Genomic DNA, 14,856 nt, shown 5'->3' on the forward strand with positions numbered 1-14,856 from the left:
GCCAAGGAAGTGGTGGCTCAGAGGTGAGACGGGAACCCGGTGAGCCAGCCCGAGGCCCCGGCTTCCCCACCTGACCCTCGACTCTGTGCGCTCCCTACCAGAAGTGCTGTCCGGCCCTGAGAGCCGTGGGAGGCGGGTTCCAGAGAGTCTGTGCCCTTGAGTGGGGTTCCAGGCGTCCTGCACCCCAGCAGAGGCGACTATTCTGGTTGGGAGGCCCTGGGCGTGTGGGCAGGGCCGCGAGGGGGCTGCAGGCGTTAGCTCCTCGGGCAGGGCCAGCCTCTCGAGGTGGAGGATGGAGTGACCAACCGAGCAGCCCCAGGCCAGCCTCCTTGTTTGTCCTGAGCTCGGAGCCTGGAGGAAGACTTGGTGTCCCCCGCGTCACTGAGGTCCACCTGAAAGGCCAGCGTGCCCTGAGCTGTTAAGAGCTGTGGCCGATCCGGGCCCTCACATTGCCGGTTCCGAGCTCCTTCGGACCGCGATGGCGCGCTTGGGAAGGTGAACACGCACCCCAAAGGCTCCTGTAAAGTGAGTTCCTCTGTTTCCCCTTACATCTGAGACGGAGGAGGGCCGCTTCTAGAGGTGTGTGGGGCAGGAGAGGAGGAATACCGAGTGAGGCACGCACCCCAAAGGCTCCTGTAAAGTGAGTTCCTCTGTTTCCCCTTACATCTGAGACGGAGGAGGGCCGCTTCTAGAGGTGTGTGGGGCAGGAGAGGAGGAATACCGAGTGAGGACATTGGGTGGAGGGATGGGGATGGGGGAGCTGAGAGGCCGCCGGCGAGCAGGAGGGTGCGCGGAGAGATTCCCGCTGTTCTGTCCGTGCGTCTGGGGCCCCAACCTGTATCCTGTGCTGAGAGCCCCGCCTCGGCTCAGCAGCACCTTCTGAACCCAGCTGCACACCAGGCCACTCCTGGGGACACCAGAGTTTCAGAGGCGAGTCCACCTCCTCCCCGCTGGGGCCTCAGGGGCTCTCGGGGCAGTGGGAGGGAGGTGGCCGCTGTCAAGTAAACCCCCAGGGCTGGAGGATTTTGGGGAGAGAGGCAGGCTCAAGAGGGCAGGACCAGCCAGTTCTGCCCCAGCACAGCTCTCATCTTCAGCCCCCTGGGTCCCTGCCCTTGGCCGCAGGCTCTGTCTACACTGGGCCTGGTATGGGAAGAGAGGGAGGGCCCTTTTCATCTCCAGGCCACAGATTCCCCACATGTCAGATTGAGGGGAGTCTTCTAGATCAGAGTTCTCCCAAATGTGGTGCTACAGTTGTTTCATGGGAAAAAAAGGATTCTATGGTTAGGAAAACGTGTCTGTGCAGAGTGGAAGCTCCTCGGCTGCCGGCGCGGCTGAGCCCGGATGCCACGGTGTGCTGCAGCCTTGGTGCAGAGGCTGGGTGTGTTTCCCAAACCCCTGCCCCAGGGGACCCCACTCTTCTTATCCTCCCAACCTAACAGGCTGCCTGCTGCCGACTAGCAGGGAGAGGGGATGCGTGGCAGGTGGGGAGGTGCCAGTCCTGTGTCTGTGATGGTATTTCCATCAGACTGCCCGTGGTGCCATTTGCATCCCCCCACGGTGATGGGCAGAGAACCCACTGTTCTGCCCTCGTTTTGGTGGCACAGCCTGGGGCGAGTTCGGCGTCATCGCTGCCTGGTCTGTGTCGGCACACCTGGGCTAGCTGGCTTCGGGGGTGGGACCTCCCTCCTGGGGTCCTCGGATGACCCAGTTGTGAACTGGGGAGAATGAGGATGGTGACACCTGCCCTCGGGGTCCCCATGATGGGGTGGGCATGTGCCAGGAGGCCTGGTGGACTGAGCCGGTGATAGCATGGTGCTCCCCACCAGCTTCTTGCTGACATGTACTCTCGTGCCTCAGTCTCCCCCCTGTAAAACAGGGTTCATGCTGGCTTCCAGGATTACAGTTGGGATTAGGTGGGAAATTCACGACAGTGTCTGCTACAGAGCCTGGAGCCTCTGGAGCGCCCGAGGGGTGCGGAAGGTGCTAAAGGTGACTCTGTGACTGCAGGTTATACCGTGTCACCCTGTCTGCAGGAGCCACAAAAGCCGTAACGTGTGTGTGCGTGAGGGTCCCTGTTTGCGGCTCTCTTCCTCCCTGATGCCTGCTCTGGTTTGTCTGCACTGGAGCCTCGTATTGAGGGGCTGCTGTTTTCTAGCTGGCCTCCCGGGGAACTCCCCAGAAGAGGCTGGGCTCTCGAGCACCCGCTTTCAGGTGGACGACCTGCCGTTCAGTGGCACTCCACTCAGTGCGCGGATCTCTCCTGGAACCTGCTGGCAGCTGTGGGAACATCCCTGGGTGCTCTCCCACGTGCCCTGTGGCAGGCGTGTCCTGCACGCACAGGAGGAAGCTTTGGTGGGCGCATGAGTTTGTGGGCTCCTGGGGTCCGCAAAGCTCAGGGGACTTTGCGTGGGACTTCTCGGTGCCTTTCCTGTGCCGGCGTGTACTGTGGAAGAGGCATTCTCAGGAAGCTTTTTTCTGTGGACACTTCATGGGATTAGGGTTCCACAGCCTGTCAGGAGGGGTCTGTGACATGCTGCCTCTGTGGGGGGAGTCCCAGCAGGGCCTGGGAAGTGGGGAGGCCCATGGCCTGGAGACAGCCGAGTGACCGTGTGCCTCCTCCCCAGGCTGGAACGAGCTGCTCATCGCCTCCTTCTCCCACCGCTCCATCGCCGTGAAGGACGGGATCCTCCTGGCCACCGGGCTGCACGTCCACCGGAACAGCGCCCACAGCGCAGGGGTGGGCGCCATCTTTGACAGGTGGGGGTGGTCCCGGGAGGGGCAATGGCGCTTCGGTCACCTCCACCGCCCGCCAGGCCATCAGAGTCCAGCCGCCTGGGCCCCGTGCACCACCTGCCTAGTATTATTTCAGGGCATGGAGGGTGCCCACGTGGAAAAGAGAAAGCACGAGGAGGTGGCTTGGAGCCCCGTGCCAGCCCGGCCCTGGGCATCTAGACCGCAGGGGGCACTTTGCCTGTTTCCCTCCAGCTCCTCTTTTTCACGATCCCACGGATTTATCCGCGGGAAGGAAGCTTTATTTCTTTTTGGAGCGATTAGATCATAGATGCAGTTTTGTAGAACTGTTGATTCCGGTTGGCACGTTGCAGGCTGTTTGTTTGGGGCTGGCACGGTCGTGCTGGGGCAGCCCGGGAGGGCGTGGTGCGCTCCAGTGCCTGTCCCCGTGCAGGCAGGGGTGTGGGGACCACTGCACTTCACACCTCCCAGCGGAGCACCGGTCGTACCTCAGCCACTTCTCAGGGACACCCTGGAAGGGTGGCGTTGCCTGGAGGGCCCACCCTTGTCCTGGCCTGGTGGTCTGTGTCCATTCACAGTGCCCTCCTGAAGCGCTGGCCCACGACCGTCCTCCGGGCGAGGTGGGCAGGAGCTTCCTTGTCCCTGTCTCTGCACAGTCTTTCTCCACAGGCTCAGGGAGCCCACCCAGACTGGGCCTCCTGGGGACTGGATGTCAGCTCAGCCAGCTGGGGCAGGAAGGCTGGCGAGGGGCGTTGCGGGGTCCCTTGGGCAGGGGTCTACGGCACAGGAGCAGTGAGAGGGGAGGAGCAGGCCGCCTGGAGAAGATGGCCTCTGAGCACGAGAGCCCTGACGTTAGAGGTGGGCAGAGGCCAGGCCCCGGCACTCACAGGGGAATGAATGCACCAACAGCAGTGCCCATGGGGCAGTTCAGGTCCCCAAGTCCCGCCACAGACGGTGGGGAAATGCTAGTTTAAATTGTGTGCTAGAGGGGCTTGCTGCAGGACTTGTCAGGGCCTTTAAGAAAGCGTACAGGAGAGTCCTCATGGGGCTGCAGGGTGCCATATTTATTGCCCACAGGAGTTTCTTTAGAGGGGTACTGGGGATGCGGCTTAGGGAAGTGAAGCCCCAGCCACTGCCCAGCTGACAGCTCCTTTGTTTGGCTCGTGGAGAGATGACAGAGTCTCGGGGTTACATTCTCTGGGGTCCCAGAGCAGTGACGACAGAGCCCCGCGTTTCCTTGCCTTTTGTGCGAGTGGCATGCAAAGTCTTTGCTCTCGGTGGCCCAGAGCTTTTCCGTGCCCGCTGCAGTGTGTGCCCCTGCCTCAGAGCAGACATCAGGGTCCCTTCCAGCTCCTGTTCTGTCCCCCTCTATCTAGCTCCAGGCTCCCTCAGATCTCCGAGGAACCAGCCAGGGTACTCCCCCTTCTGTAGACCCTCAGGGCCCCCCTTGGCTCACAGGGGAGCGCCCAGACTCCTTAGGCGGCCCTCTAGGCCCCACCCGGCCATCTCCCTTTCCCTGCCATGGCCCACCCTCACTTCCTGGTCAGCAGTCCAGCTTTGGGGTTGGTGGGCAGGCTGCTGAGGCTAGGGGCCCCAGGACACTGTGGAGAGGCCAGTGGGATTCGGAGTCTAGCTGCAGGGGCGGGCGGCTGAGTCTCATCCGAGAACGTCCCCAGCGGCTCCGGGGAGGGAGCCGAGGGATTTTTTTCTCTGGTAACAAGAAGTGGAAATGCTTCCCTCTGGCAGCCCCCACCCAGGGAGACCAGGTCCTGGGGAAAGCCCTCTCTCTGGAGTGAAGGGAGCACTGGGGCTGTGGCACAGGCCGAGGCTTTGCCTCAGGTGGTGCTGGGTCTGAAGCTGAGGGGGGACAGTGATGGGTCTCACTGGGCTCAGGAGTGGACTCTGCCCCACGTGCCGCCCTGGCTCACCTCGGCTTGGCTGTCACCAGGCCCCTCCTTAGCATCTAGGTTCCCAGAATAAAGCTTCACAGGCAGACCCTAGAGGGAGAGGAGGGAAGCCCACCTTCCAGGCAGGGCTGGGCAGGCCTGGCAGAGGTGGCACTTGGGCCTGGGTTCTGCCCACTCCCGCTCCGGCTGTCTGGTAGTTCTTGGCTTGGCTTGGCCCATCTCAGCCACCCTTGGGCCACACTGGTCTCCCAGAGGCCTTGGGTGTCTGGGATGGGGCCCTGGTGAGGGCCACGGCCTGACAGGGATGGGGTGTCTGCCCTCCTCCGCTGCAGGGTGCTGACGGAGCTCGTGTCCAAGATGCGGGACATGCAGATGGACAAGACGGAGCTGGGCTGCCTGCGCGCCATCGTCCTCTTCAACCCCGGTACGGCCTTCCTGCCTCGCGGCTCCTGGTCGCGTCCTCCGGTGGGGCAGGGGCACCTGGGCCTCCTCCCGCCTGCGCCTCTCGCTGTGGCTCCGCATGGGGCTGACTCCCACCCTCCCTGAGCTCAGCGGGCTCCCCTCTCAGCCAAAGTGTGGCCGCTTTTCTTGGGCTGCTCTGCCTTCTGCTCACAGGGGGGCCCAGCAAGGTACTTGTTTTCAGGGGCTTGGTGGTGCCTCTGGGCTCTGCCTTGGCAGCGTCCACCATTGTGCATGGGAATCCAGACTCTGCAGCGGCCGGCTGTGGTGTGACCTTCCGGCGCTCAAGTTCAGGAGCCCCAGGCCCTGCAGGCTGGCGATGGGGATGGGTCAGGTCTGCCGGGTGTTCTGGAGAGGACCAGCCTCATCCCCGAGCCTCGGGTCCAGGGTGTTTCCCTGGGCCCCTGCAGTTAAGCACGGCAGGGCTCGGGACTCGGGGCTGCGGGGCTGGGGTGGGCGCAGGCCTCCTGGCCAACAGTGCCGCCCTTCTCCAGACTCTGGGTTCTCTGCTTTAAAGCCTCCTAGGTGTTACTCCTTCACCCAACAAATGTTAACACATGCCTGTTTGCCTGGCACCCTGCCGTGCATGGGAGGGCTCCTTCAGGCTGCTGGGTAGGGCCCGTCCGCCCAGAGCTCCAGGTTCAGGGGGCCACACCCACCAGCAGGCGCCCCCAGCATATAATCCTGTCAGCACGGAGGCTGAGTCACGCCTGGCCCAAGGAATCCCCACTCAGGTCCCGTGTGGCCTGGTTGCCAGAGCTGGGACACCAGCAGGACCTGGGCCTGGGCTTGCAGGGAGAGTGAGGAGACTGGCTGGAGCTGAGGCAGCCGGGGGAGCCAGACATGTTGCCAAGGAGCCCCAGGGCCTGGGCCAAAGTGGCACTCACAGGGGTCCCTGGGCCTTGCAGGTGTTGGTGGCCGCAATCCCAGACTCTGTTCGCTCTAGGCTCTTGACCCCGGGGCCTGAGCTCAGCACTCTCCAGCATCCTGAGGGTGGGTTTCCGCAGGCTCTGGGTGCTCCTGGGGTGGCATTGGTAGCTCCCATCCGTGTTACGGGGCTGGGACCCAAGGGCAGCAGAGGCGTCCATTGTCAGTCCCTGCGGCAGCTGGAAGGCAGCAGGTTCCGGACACGAGTCTCTGGAGGGCGAATGATTGACCCAAGTTCACATGACTGGCAAGTGGCAGAGCCGGGCTTGGGCCCAGAGCAGCCTGGCCTGGCCTCGGGTTCCACAATCGCCCCCTGCCGGTGGGCTCTGGGGTCATGTCCTGCGGCATCCCTCACACCACCTGCTCTGCCCAGACCCCACACAGGCCTGGGTCCTGGGGGCAGGTGCCCGGGACGCGCCCCAGCTGAGGGTTCTGACCTGCGGCCTCTCCTCCTTTCAGACTCTAAGGGGCTCTCGAACCCGGCCGAGGTGGAGGCGCTGAGGGAGAAGGTCTACGCGTCCCTGGAGGCCTACTGCAAGCAAAAATACCCAGAGCAGCCGGGAAGGTGGGCCCCGCCCCCACAGACCCCAGACCCGGGCTCTTGCCTCCAGAGCCCCCACCCTCTGCAAGGCTGTTTTATGTGAACGAGAAGGTGGCAGCCTCCCCAGGCCCAGCCCTGGGCAGTAGGTCCTGAGCAGGCTCTCCGGGCCAGTGGGCCGTGGCGGGCATGACCCACAGGTTCACGCCGTACGTATCCCCGCGGAAGGATTACCTCGGACCTGGCGCGTAGTAGGTGCTTGTCTTTCTCGAGTAGGTAGATGAAGGCTGTGCTTCACCCCCCACCCACTCCCCTGCCAAGCAGAACCACCAGAGGCCAGGCGACACCAGCACACAGTAGGCACTTCACAAGCATGTGTAGCCTAGATGGCCTGATGTCCACACGTAATAAACGTTCTCTACAAGTGTGTATAGAATAGGTGACCACGGCCCCCTGGAGGAGCTCATTTCCCCCCCGCCCGACAGTGGGCCCCAGAACGGCTGGGAGCCTCTCGTCTCCGAGTCCACGTTGCTGGGCGCGCAGTAGGTGTCCAGGAAGAGAAACTCGTGGATTCCTGGGATTCAGAGTCAGCTCTCCAGATTCTGCCCCTTCTCTCTAAAGAGGCTTCTCCTGGCCTCTTGATCCTGACTGTGGGTGAGGGGTGGGGTGAGGGGGCCCCCAGACCCGTAGGACACCCAGGCCCTGGTGCCACCGGCACACACACAGTTAACTGTGTCCCCACTGCCTGCTCGGCCCTCATCTGGCTTGGTTTAAAGTGAAACTTCCCAGAGGACGGAGGACGAGGACAGGAGGGGGTGGCAGGCGGCTTGTTTTTCCTGGCTTTCTGCCCTGGCCCATCTCGCCAGCTCAGCAGAAAACAGCTTGTTCTCTGGCCCAACTCCAGCCTCTGCGCTGTTTTTGCCTTTAAAACAAGAACTGTGAGGCAGCCAACCACAGAGCTTTTCCCTGAAATAAAGACTTCGTTAATAATTAATGAGGTTCTGCAGCCCCTGGTGGGGCTGTGTGGAGAGACCCAGGCGGTGCCCAGGGGCCCCGGGGCAGACATGGGCAGCCGGGAGGGAAACCTGGCCCCGTCCCCACAGCACCCTGTCCTCTGTGGCAGCTGCTGCCCTCATGCCTGGCCCTCTGCACCTCTTCCCAGAGCCCCAGACTTCTCCCCTGCCTCCGCACTGGTCCCTGCCCCAGGAAACTCCCCAGGGGTGGGCTGGGCCCTGAGGAGCAACCCATGGTCCCTCCCTCCTTGCCAGCCTTCTCTGACCGTGGTGCGCCCAACACCGGCAATGCTATTTCTGCTGAAGAGGTGGCCCTTGGTCTGGGGCCCGCAGCCCTGCACGAGGTGTGGTGGGAAGGCACTCACGGGGTGCTGGCGCTTGATGGGAATGGACTTGCCTGGTACAGGGCTCCCAGGTCAGGCCTGGCTCCCCCTGCAGTGGGGGTGCAGCCTGAACACCACCCCCATAGCCTTTGACTTCTTGGTTGCCCATCCAGTGCCCTGCCCGTTTCTGCCACTCACCAGCGTGCTCAGCACCCCTTTCCCTCACAGGCCCCGCTGTCTCTTGCTGGGACAGCTGCAGCAGCCGGAGGCGTCGCTGACACGTCCACTCCTGCAGCTCTCCCCTGCTGCAAATCCCGCTGACGGTCCCTACGGCCCACATTTTTTCATTTTTTAGGAGACAGTCTTGCTCTGTTGCCCAGGCTGGAGTGCAGTGGTGCGGCGGTAGCTCACTGCAGCCTCCACCGCCGGCTCTCGAGCCGGCCTCCCTGCAGGCGCACACCACCACGCCCAGCTGCTTTTTTTCTCTTTATGTTGTGTAGAGACACGGTCTCACTGTGTTGCCCAGGCTGGTCTCGAACTCCTGGGCTCAAGCTGTCCTCCCACCTTGACCTCTCAAAGTGCTGAGATTATGGGTGTGAGCTACCCAGCTGCCCACAATGTTTAACTCCTTTACTGAAGCTTTTCAGCTGGCCCCCACCCGCGGCTGTCTGGCCCCGCCCCTCCTCTCTGTCCTCGGCCCCAGGGATCTCCCTTCGCTCTCCTGGCTCTGGCTGCTGCCGCCTGTTGCCTTCTGGCCTCCCCTTCGTCCTTCTGGGGGCTTGGCACAGGCAGGCCCTGGGCCACAGACCAGCTTCAGGGTGGTTGGGCTGTCAGACACAGCCCCATCCCTAGGGAGGCCTCCAGGTGCCATGGCAGGACTGCCCGTGCGCCTTGCCCAGCCCTCACCGGACCCCTTCCCTGCAGGTTTGCCAAGCTCTTGCTCCGCCTGCCGGCTCTGCGCTCCATTGGGCTCAAGTGCCTGGAACATCTCTTCTTCTTCAAGCTCATTGGGGACACGCCCATCGACACCTTCCTCATGGAGATGCTGGAAGCCCCGCACCAAATGACTTAGGCCTGCGGGCCCATCCTTCGCGCCTGCCCGGTCCGGCCACCCCGCCTGGACGCAGCTGCTCTTCTCAGCCTGAGCCCTGTCCCTGCCCTTCTCTGCCTGGCCTGTTTGGACTTTGGGGCACAGCCTGTCACTGCTCTGCCTAAGAGATGTGTTGTCACCTCCTTATTTCTGTTACTACTTGTCTGTGGCCCAGGGCAGTGGCTTTCCTGAGGTGGCAGCCTGAGTGGCAAGAACTAGAGTGAGCCCAGCCAGGCACCTCCCCACCGGGCTCTCGGGACACCCTGCCACACCCCACGGGTCTTGGGTGGCTCACAGGGGTCCCCCGGCTCCGGGCCCTGGAGCTGCAGGAGTTGGGAACGGGGCCTCGGTTTCCATTGCTGTTGATCGAAGCTGGTTTTCAGAATTCCCGTGTGGCCCTCCCGTCTGGAGTGATGTCTTTGCCTGCTCTGAGTACTGGTGCCCCGCCTGCCCATGACAGCTCCCCCAATCAGGAGGAGGGGACAGCTGGGGGCACAGGCTGGCGTGTCATCAGCCAAGACCTCAGCCGCCTCGGGGACGAGAGGGGCCAGGAGGCTGCCCTGTGCTGTGAGTGAAGGGAGAGTAGCGTCTTTTTCCAAAGATAACTCGCGGTGTTGCCCTCGAGCCAAGGAGAATATGAGCCGACCTCTGTGCAGGGTTTCAGGGCCACCTCCAGGCTGCAGGGACGGGTGTCACTCACCCCCTCGGTTTTCTCTCTGCCTTGGTGTCCTGGCTTCAGACTCCCCCTTCCTGTTGAGACCGGAGTGCCTCGGTCCCTCCCCAGCCTGAGTCTTCTCGCTCTGCCGGGTGGGCTGCGGCCTGGCGGGGCAGGGTGGGGCGTCACCACGCCCCTGGCCTTGCTGGAAGCACAGGGCTCTGCTGACCTGCAACCATCTGTGAGGCCCGCGTGGACGGGAGGGGAAGAGGGTGGCCCGGTGATTTTCCTCAGAGGGGCAGGTGGCCTGGAGAGAGGGGCTCGGGAACTGGGACCTCGTGGCCTGGAGCGGCTCTGCAGGGGCATCGGTGGGACCCGCTACAGTGTGTCTAAAAGACTTGGAACCTGAGAACCCTGAGTTGCAATGCCCTTGGTCCTGGCCGTACGCAGGCCCTGGTGGGACCACCCAGCCCGGTGGTGTCCAGAGACAGCGTTGCTCACCCAGAGCCTTACTTGGGAGCCTCACCGAACGCCCGCTCTGGTTGAAGGTTGGGGGCTGAGGGCCTCCCCGGCTCAGCCCCACGTGGCCCGGCGCTCCTCCCCCAGGCTCTCCCCCGTCCAGTGGTGCAGGGCTCTCAGGTTGAACGCGCCTCTTTTGCACTGGAAGGCCCTTCCTTTGGCCTGAGTACTCTTCCTGTTCACGCCTCAGTCCCGTGGACCCAGCCTTTGTCAGTAGCAGGTGCCTGAACAGCAGACGGGTGGGGGGATGCAGGAGGGGCCTTGTCTTCCCAGCAGCGGTCTAGGAGTGGAGCGGGGGAGTGGGCGTCTTCTCCAGAGGCTTTCCCCACCTGGAGCAGGGGAGTGTGGGGTGCCCCAGGAGGGGCTCCTCGGTGGGGAGGGGAGCCGCCTGGGGGGTTGGGCCAGGAGGCAGCGGCTCAGAGGCAGTGTTCCAGCCTTGGTGGGGAGGAGTGTCCATTCTTTGCCTTCCTGGAGCTTCCAGCCAGAGCTGAGCTGAGGGACTGGGTGGAGCCTGCAGCTGAGTCTGCCCGAGACAGAGACTGTCAGAGATTCCAGAAGCCTCTCATTCCCGCCCCCCTCCACCCCTGCCTTTTAGTGGCGTGGATCCCCAGAGGTGCCCTCTGTCCAGCCACCATCCTGAGGCAGAGTGGTGAGCCTCACACCTGTAACAGGCCCCTGGCCAGCTGGGCCCCTCCCAGGCACTGCCCGGGAGCCCAGCTGCCCCTTGGGCATGGTGGAAACAGGAGGGTGCAGGTGCTCTGGGGCCCAATGGTGGGAGCGTGAGAGACCCCACACCAACACCCGGTGCCTTCTGCAGCCAGTACCCGTCCGTTTGCGCCTGGACCCTCGGGAACGCCCACGGCTCCAGAGGAAGAAGCCCAGGGCCGGGGCCTTAATTTTGGGGGCTCGACTTCTTGGCAGCCCTGCCATTTCCAGCTCTGGCTATCTGTCTGTAAAGCACTGAGGCCCCCCACCCCTGGGCCGCCAACCCCTGCAAGCAGAACCCTGGCCTCCCCGGCCCCTGCAGCCTTCCTCACCAGCCCTCGTGGCCTGGGTTCTTCCTGTAGCCACCCGGGCCCCTGCAGCCTTCCCCACCAGCCCTCGTGGCCTGGGTTCTTCCTGCAGCCCTCCCCACCAGCCCTCGTGGCCTGGGTTCTTCCTGCAGCCCTCCCCACCAGTCCTCGTGGCCTGGGTTCTTCCTGCAGCCCTCCCCACCAGCCCTCGTGGCCTGGGTTCTTCCTGCAGCCACCCGGGCCCCTGCAGCCCTCCCCACCAGCCCTCGTGGCCTGGGTTCTTCCTGCAGCCCTCCCCACCAGCCCTCGTGGCCTGGGTTCTTCCTGCAGCCCTCCCCACCAGCCCTCGTGGCCTGGGTTCTTCCTGCAGCCCTCTCGCCCCTTCTCATCGGCCCTGTGGTTGTATAACCAGTGCTGTTGGTTTGAAAAGGTGACGTGTGAGGAGTGTGGCTCATTACTCAGTAGACAGGTAGAGTTTCTATTTAACCAGACCTGTAGTAGTATTACCAATCTGGTTCAATTAAGGTGATTTTTTTGTAATTATTATTTTGGTGGGACAATCTTTAATTTTCTAAAGATAGCACTAACATCAGCTCATTAGCCACCTGTGCCTGTCCCCGGCTCGGCCCGGCTGGATGAAGCGGCTTCCCCGCAGGCCCCCCTTCGCGGTGGCTGCTTCCTGGGCCACCAGGGCACCCCGGCGCCTTCAGGCGTGTTCCTCAGCTGGTCACCTCCTTGCTTGGCTTTCCGATGGGGCTCCTGAGGCTGAGGAGTGAAGACGCCGCAGAGCCGGGCCACCCTAGGCTTCGTCAGGTGTGTGTTGGAAGCTGGCCTGCTGGGACCCTCCACCCTAGGGCCTGTGTCAGCCACCGGCCCTCTGCACCCTGGAAGCACACGGGCTCTGGGAAAGACAGCCCTGACCTTCGGCGTTCCAAGTCACGATGTTCCCCAAGAATTCTGGGCTGGCGGCCTGATGGCAGTGCTGGCGAAGACCCTGAGCCTTTCCCCGTGGGGCACCCAGGAGGGCCTGGCCGGCATGTGCAGCCTGTGGGCGGCCGGCTGATGTCCCCGCCGTGGTCAGGGTGCGTGACCTGGGGCCCATCCACGCAGGTGTGTGGTGTAAACATGTATGTACCGTGCAGACGTGTGTGGGGAGAGCCGTGCACCAGGGCCACGGAGAGGCGGAGCAGTTACCAATGTTTCGTGTTTATTTTTAATCAAGACGTTTCCCGTTTTCCTATAAATTTGCTTAGTGTAAGCAAGTACATAGGACCCTCCTTTGGTGAAATCCGGGTTCGAATGAATATCTCAAGGCAGGAGATGCATCTATTTTAAGATGCTTTGGAGCAGACAGCTTTAGCCGTTCCCAATCCTTAGCAATGCCTTAGCTGGGACGCATAGCTAATACTTTAGAGAGGATGACGGATACATAAAGAGAGTAAAGATAAGAGAAAATGTCTAAAGCATCTGGAAAGGTAAAAAAAAAAATCTATTTTTGTACAAATGTAATTTTATCCCTCATGTATACTTGGATATGGCGGGGGGAGGGCTGGGGCTGTTTTGTTTCTGCTTCTAGAGATTGATGTGAAAGCTTCCTCCGAGAGATGCCAGGGCAGACGATGGCAGAGGAGAGGACCCCTGTGACAGCGGCGAGGCTTGGGAGGAAACCGCCGCCGGGGGCATCTTCCTTGGGGACAGGAGGGTGGGCCTGAGGCTTTCAAGGGTTTTCTTCCCCTTTTGAGTAATTTTTAAAGCCTTGCTCTGTTGTGTCCTGTGGCCGGCCTTCCTGTGACTATGACTGAAACGGCTTCCCCATACGATCGTCTGAAACACGGCGGCCGCAGGTGCCGGGGTCTGATGGACAGTGGCATAGAATTGTGGAAAAGAAACATGCAAAGGGAGAAACGTGAGAGAAGAAACAAAATATGAGTGTTTAAAATACATCGCCATTCAGTTCGTTTGTTCTGCCTGAGGACTTTTTTGTTTGGAGCGGGAGGGCCTGCGGTCAGCCCCCACCAGCCCGCCCTCCTCCCCACCAGGTCCCGTGGGCCACGCTCTGAGAGTCCTCTCCCTGTTCGCTGGGCTCTGCTGCTCCTCCCAGGGGCCGGGAACCGGGGCCTCCATGAGGGCGCCTGTCAGCAGCCATGGGCACCGGGCCTGTGGGCACCTGTCCGCCCCGGGCTGCCAGAGACCCACGCCTCTGCAGCCATGCTGGCCCGGGTCGGCAGGGCAGGGAACACATGATGTCACCCAACTGCCCCAATAATAACAGGTTAATGCCGCCCCCTCTGCACGTCTTCTGTGATAAGTGCCCTCTGTCTCCACGCTGTCTGGGGCTGGGCTGCTCCAGGCTGAGGTTTGGTGGTGGTGTCCTGAGCCCTGTCATGCACCTGTGTCCAGCCAGGCACTCTCCCCAGGAGGCACCAGACACACTGAAGATGAGGAGTGGGGCCTTGAGGGTCCAGGTCCTGCCCTGTGGTGGTGGGCAGAGGGCAGTGTGACCTGTGTCCAGAGCAGGGGTGACTCCCGGGTGAGACTCAAGATGGAACGACCTGCCGCCTGAAGGACACACGCATTCACACACTTGTATACTCACACAGGCATACATGCTCACGTGCACCTTTGCACCCATTCATACACATGGACACATACACACACGCTTTGGCATGCACGCCCATGCTCAGCTGCTCCCATGCATATCCATACACACTCCCCTGCACACACCCATACACGCTCATGTGCATACACACCCTTGCACACACCCATACACCCGTGCACACACTGACTCACACTCATGAACATCACACTCGTGCTCAGCCCTAGAGGGGTCTACAGAGCAGTGGGGGTTGTGGGGGGCAGGGCTGAGTCAGCCTCCCTCGGTGGAGTCGGGACGTCACACCCTCTTCCCTCTTCCTGGGAGCAGCGGCTGTGCCCTGAAACTCGGCCACTCCCTAAGCCCCAACTATGAATGGTTGGTGCCACAGGAGGCTGGACTCACTTTGCCATCTTAGGAGCCGCTGCAGGTCCCAGCTGCAGGTCCAGAGGAGCCTCCCCAGGTGTGCACGCCCTCCACTGCCAGGGCCTTGGCTCTGCCCACCAAGACCAGCCTGGGCTTCTCCAGAGGGCCCCAAGTGAGAAGACCCTGAGGGAGGGCAGAGTCCTGGAAGTACCCACCCGCTTCCTCTGTGCCCAGCAGCCCTCTGCCCATCTGGCCTGGGGGGCCTGGCCCACCGAGGCTCCCCGCAGACAATCTTGCACACATAAAGCACGCGGGACCCTTCTGTGGTCTGGAAAGGGGGTTGGCCCTGGGGCCTTGGGAACTGGGATGTGGCCTCCGTGTTGCAAGGCCTCCTGTCCTGCTATGGGCGTGGCCACATGGCTGAGTGCTGCTGTGTGAGACAGCAACACAGGTTGGAAGCTGGCTCTGTGCCCTGGTGGCCCCTGGACGCTGGGCACAGTCTCCATGGACACCTGTCTTCAGGGTGAGGGAGCCCTCAGAGTTCTTAGACCAGGGTGCAGGGACAAAAGGGGAAAGCTCAGGTGTGTGGGTGCAGGAGACAGACCCCTTGGGGCTCCAGGAGAACCCCAGGAAGGGGAAGCTTCCTCATGGGTTCCCAGGGCCTTGGTGCTGGTTTTAATAATAGGGCAGGGAACTACACGG

At 62.3% G+C, this 14,856-nt stretch overlaps 1 protein-coding gene and 1 pseudogene across 5 annotated transcripts in view; both read left to right on the forward strand.

Annotated features, from left to right (window-relative positions):
* The window catches only part of RXRA (retinoid X receptor alpha), a 117,822-nt gene extending 104,667 nt beyond the window's left edge, over nt 1-13,155 (forward strand). For all 5 annotated transcript variants that reach the window (XM_021671422.2, XM_021671425.2, XM_064371740.1 and 2 more), the window contains 4 exons: nt 2,625-2,757; nt 4,991-5,082; nt 6,504-6,609; nt 8,843-13,155. In XM_021671422.2, coding sequence (XP_021527097.1) covers nt 2,625-2,757; nt 4,991-5,082; nt 6,504-6,609; nt 8,843-8,990 — 479 coding nt within the window. In that variant the 3' untranslated portion in view covers nt 8,991-13,155. The remainder of the gene's footprint in view (nt 1-2,624; nt 2,758-4,990; nt 5,083-6,503; nt 6,610-8,842) is intronic.
* LOC105716357 (uncharacterized) lies at nt 9,462-13,155 on the forward strand (annotated as a pseudogene).
* Nucleotides 13,156-14,856: the final 1,701 nt, after the last annotated feature.

This window comes from Aotus nancymaae, unplaced genomic scaffold (assembly GCF_030222135.1).
Source record: "Aotus nancymaae isolate 86718 unplaced genomic scaffold, 86718_ANA_hifiasm-v0.15.2.pri h1tg000158l, whole genome shotgun sequence".
In the NCBI taxonomy this organism is placed as follows: Eukaryota; Metazoa; Chordata; class Mammalia; order Primates; family Aotidae; genus Aotus; species Aotus nancymaae.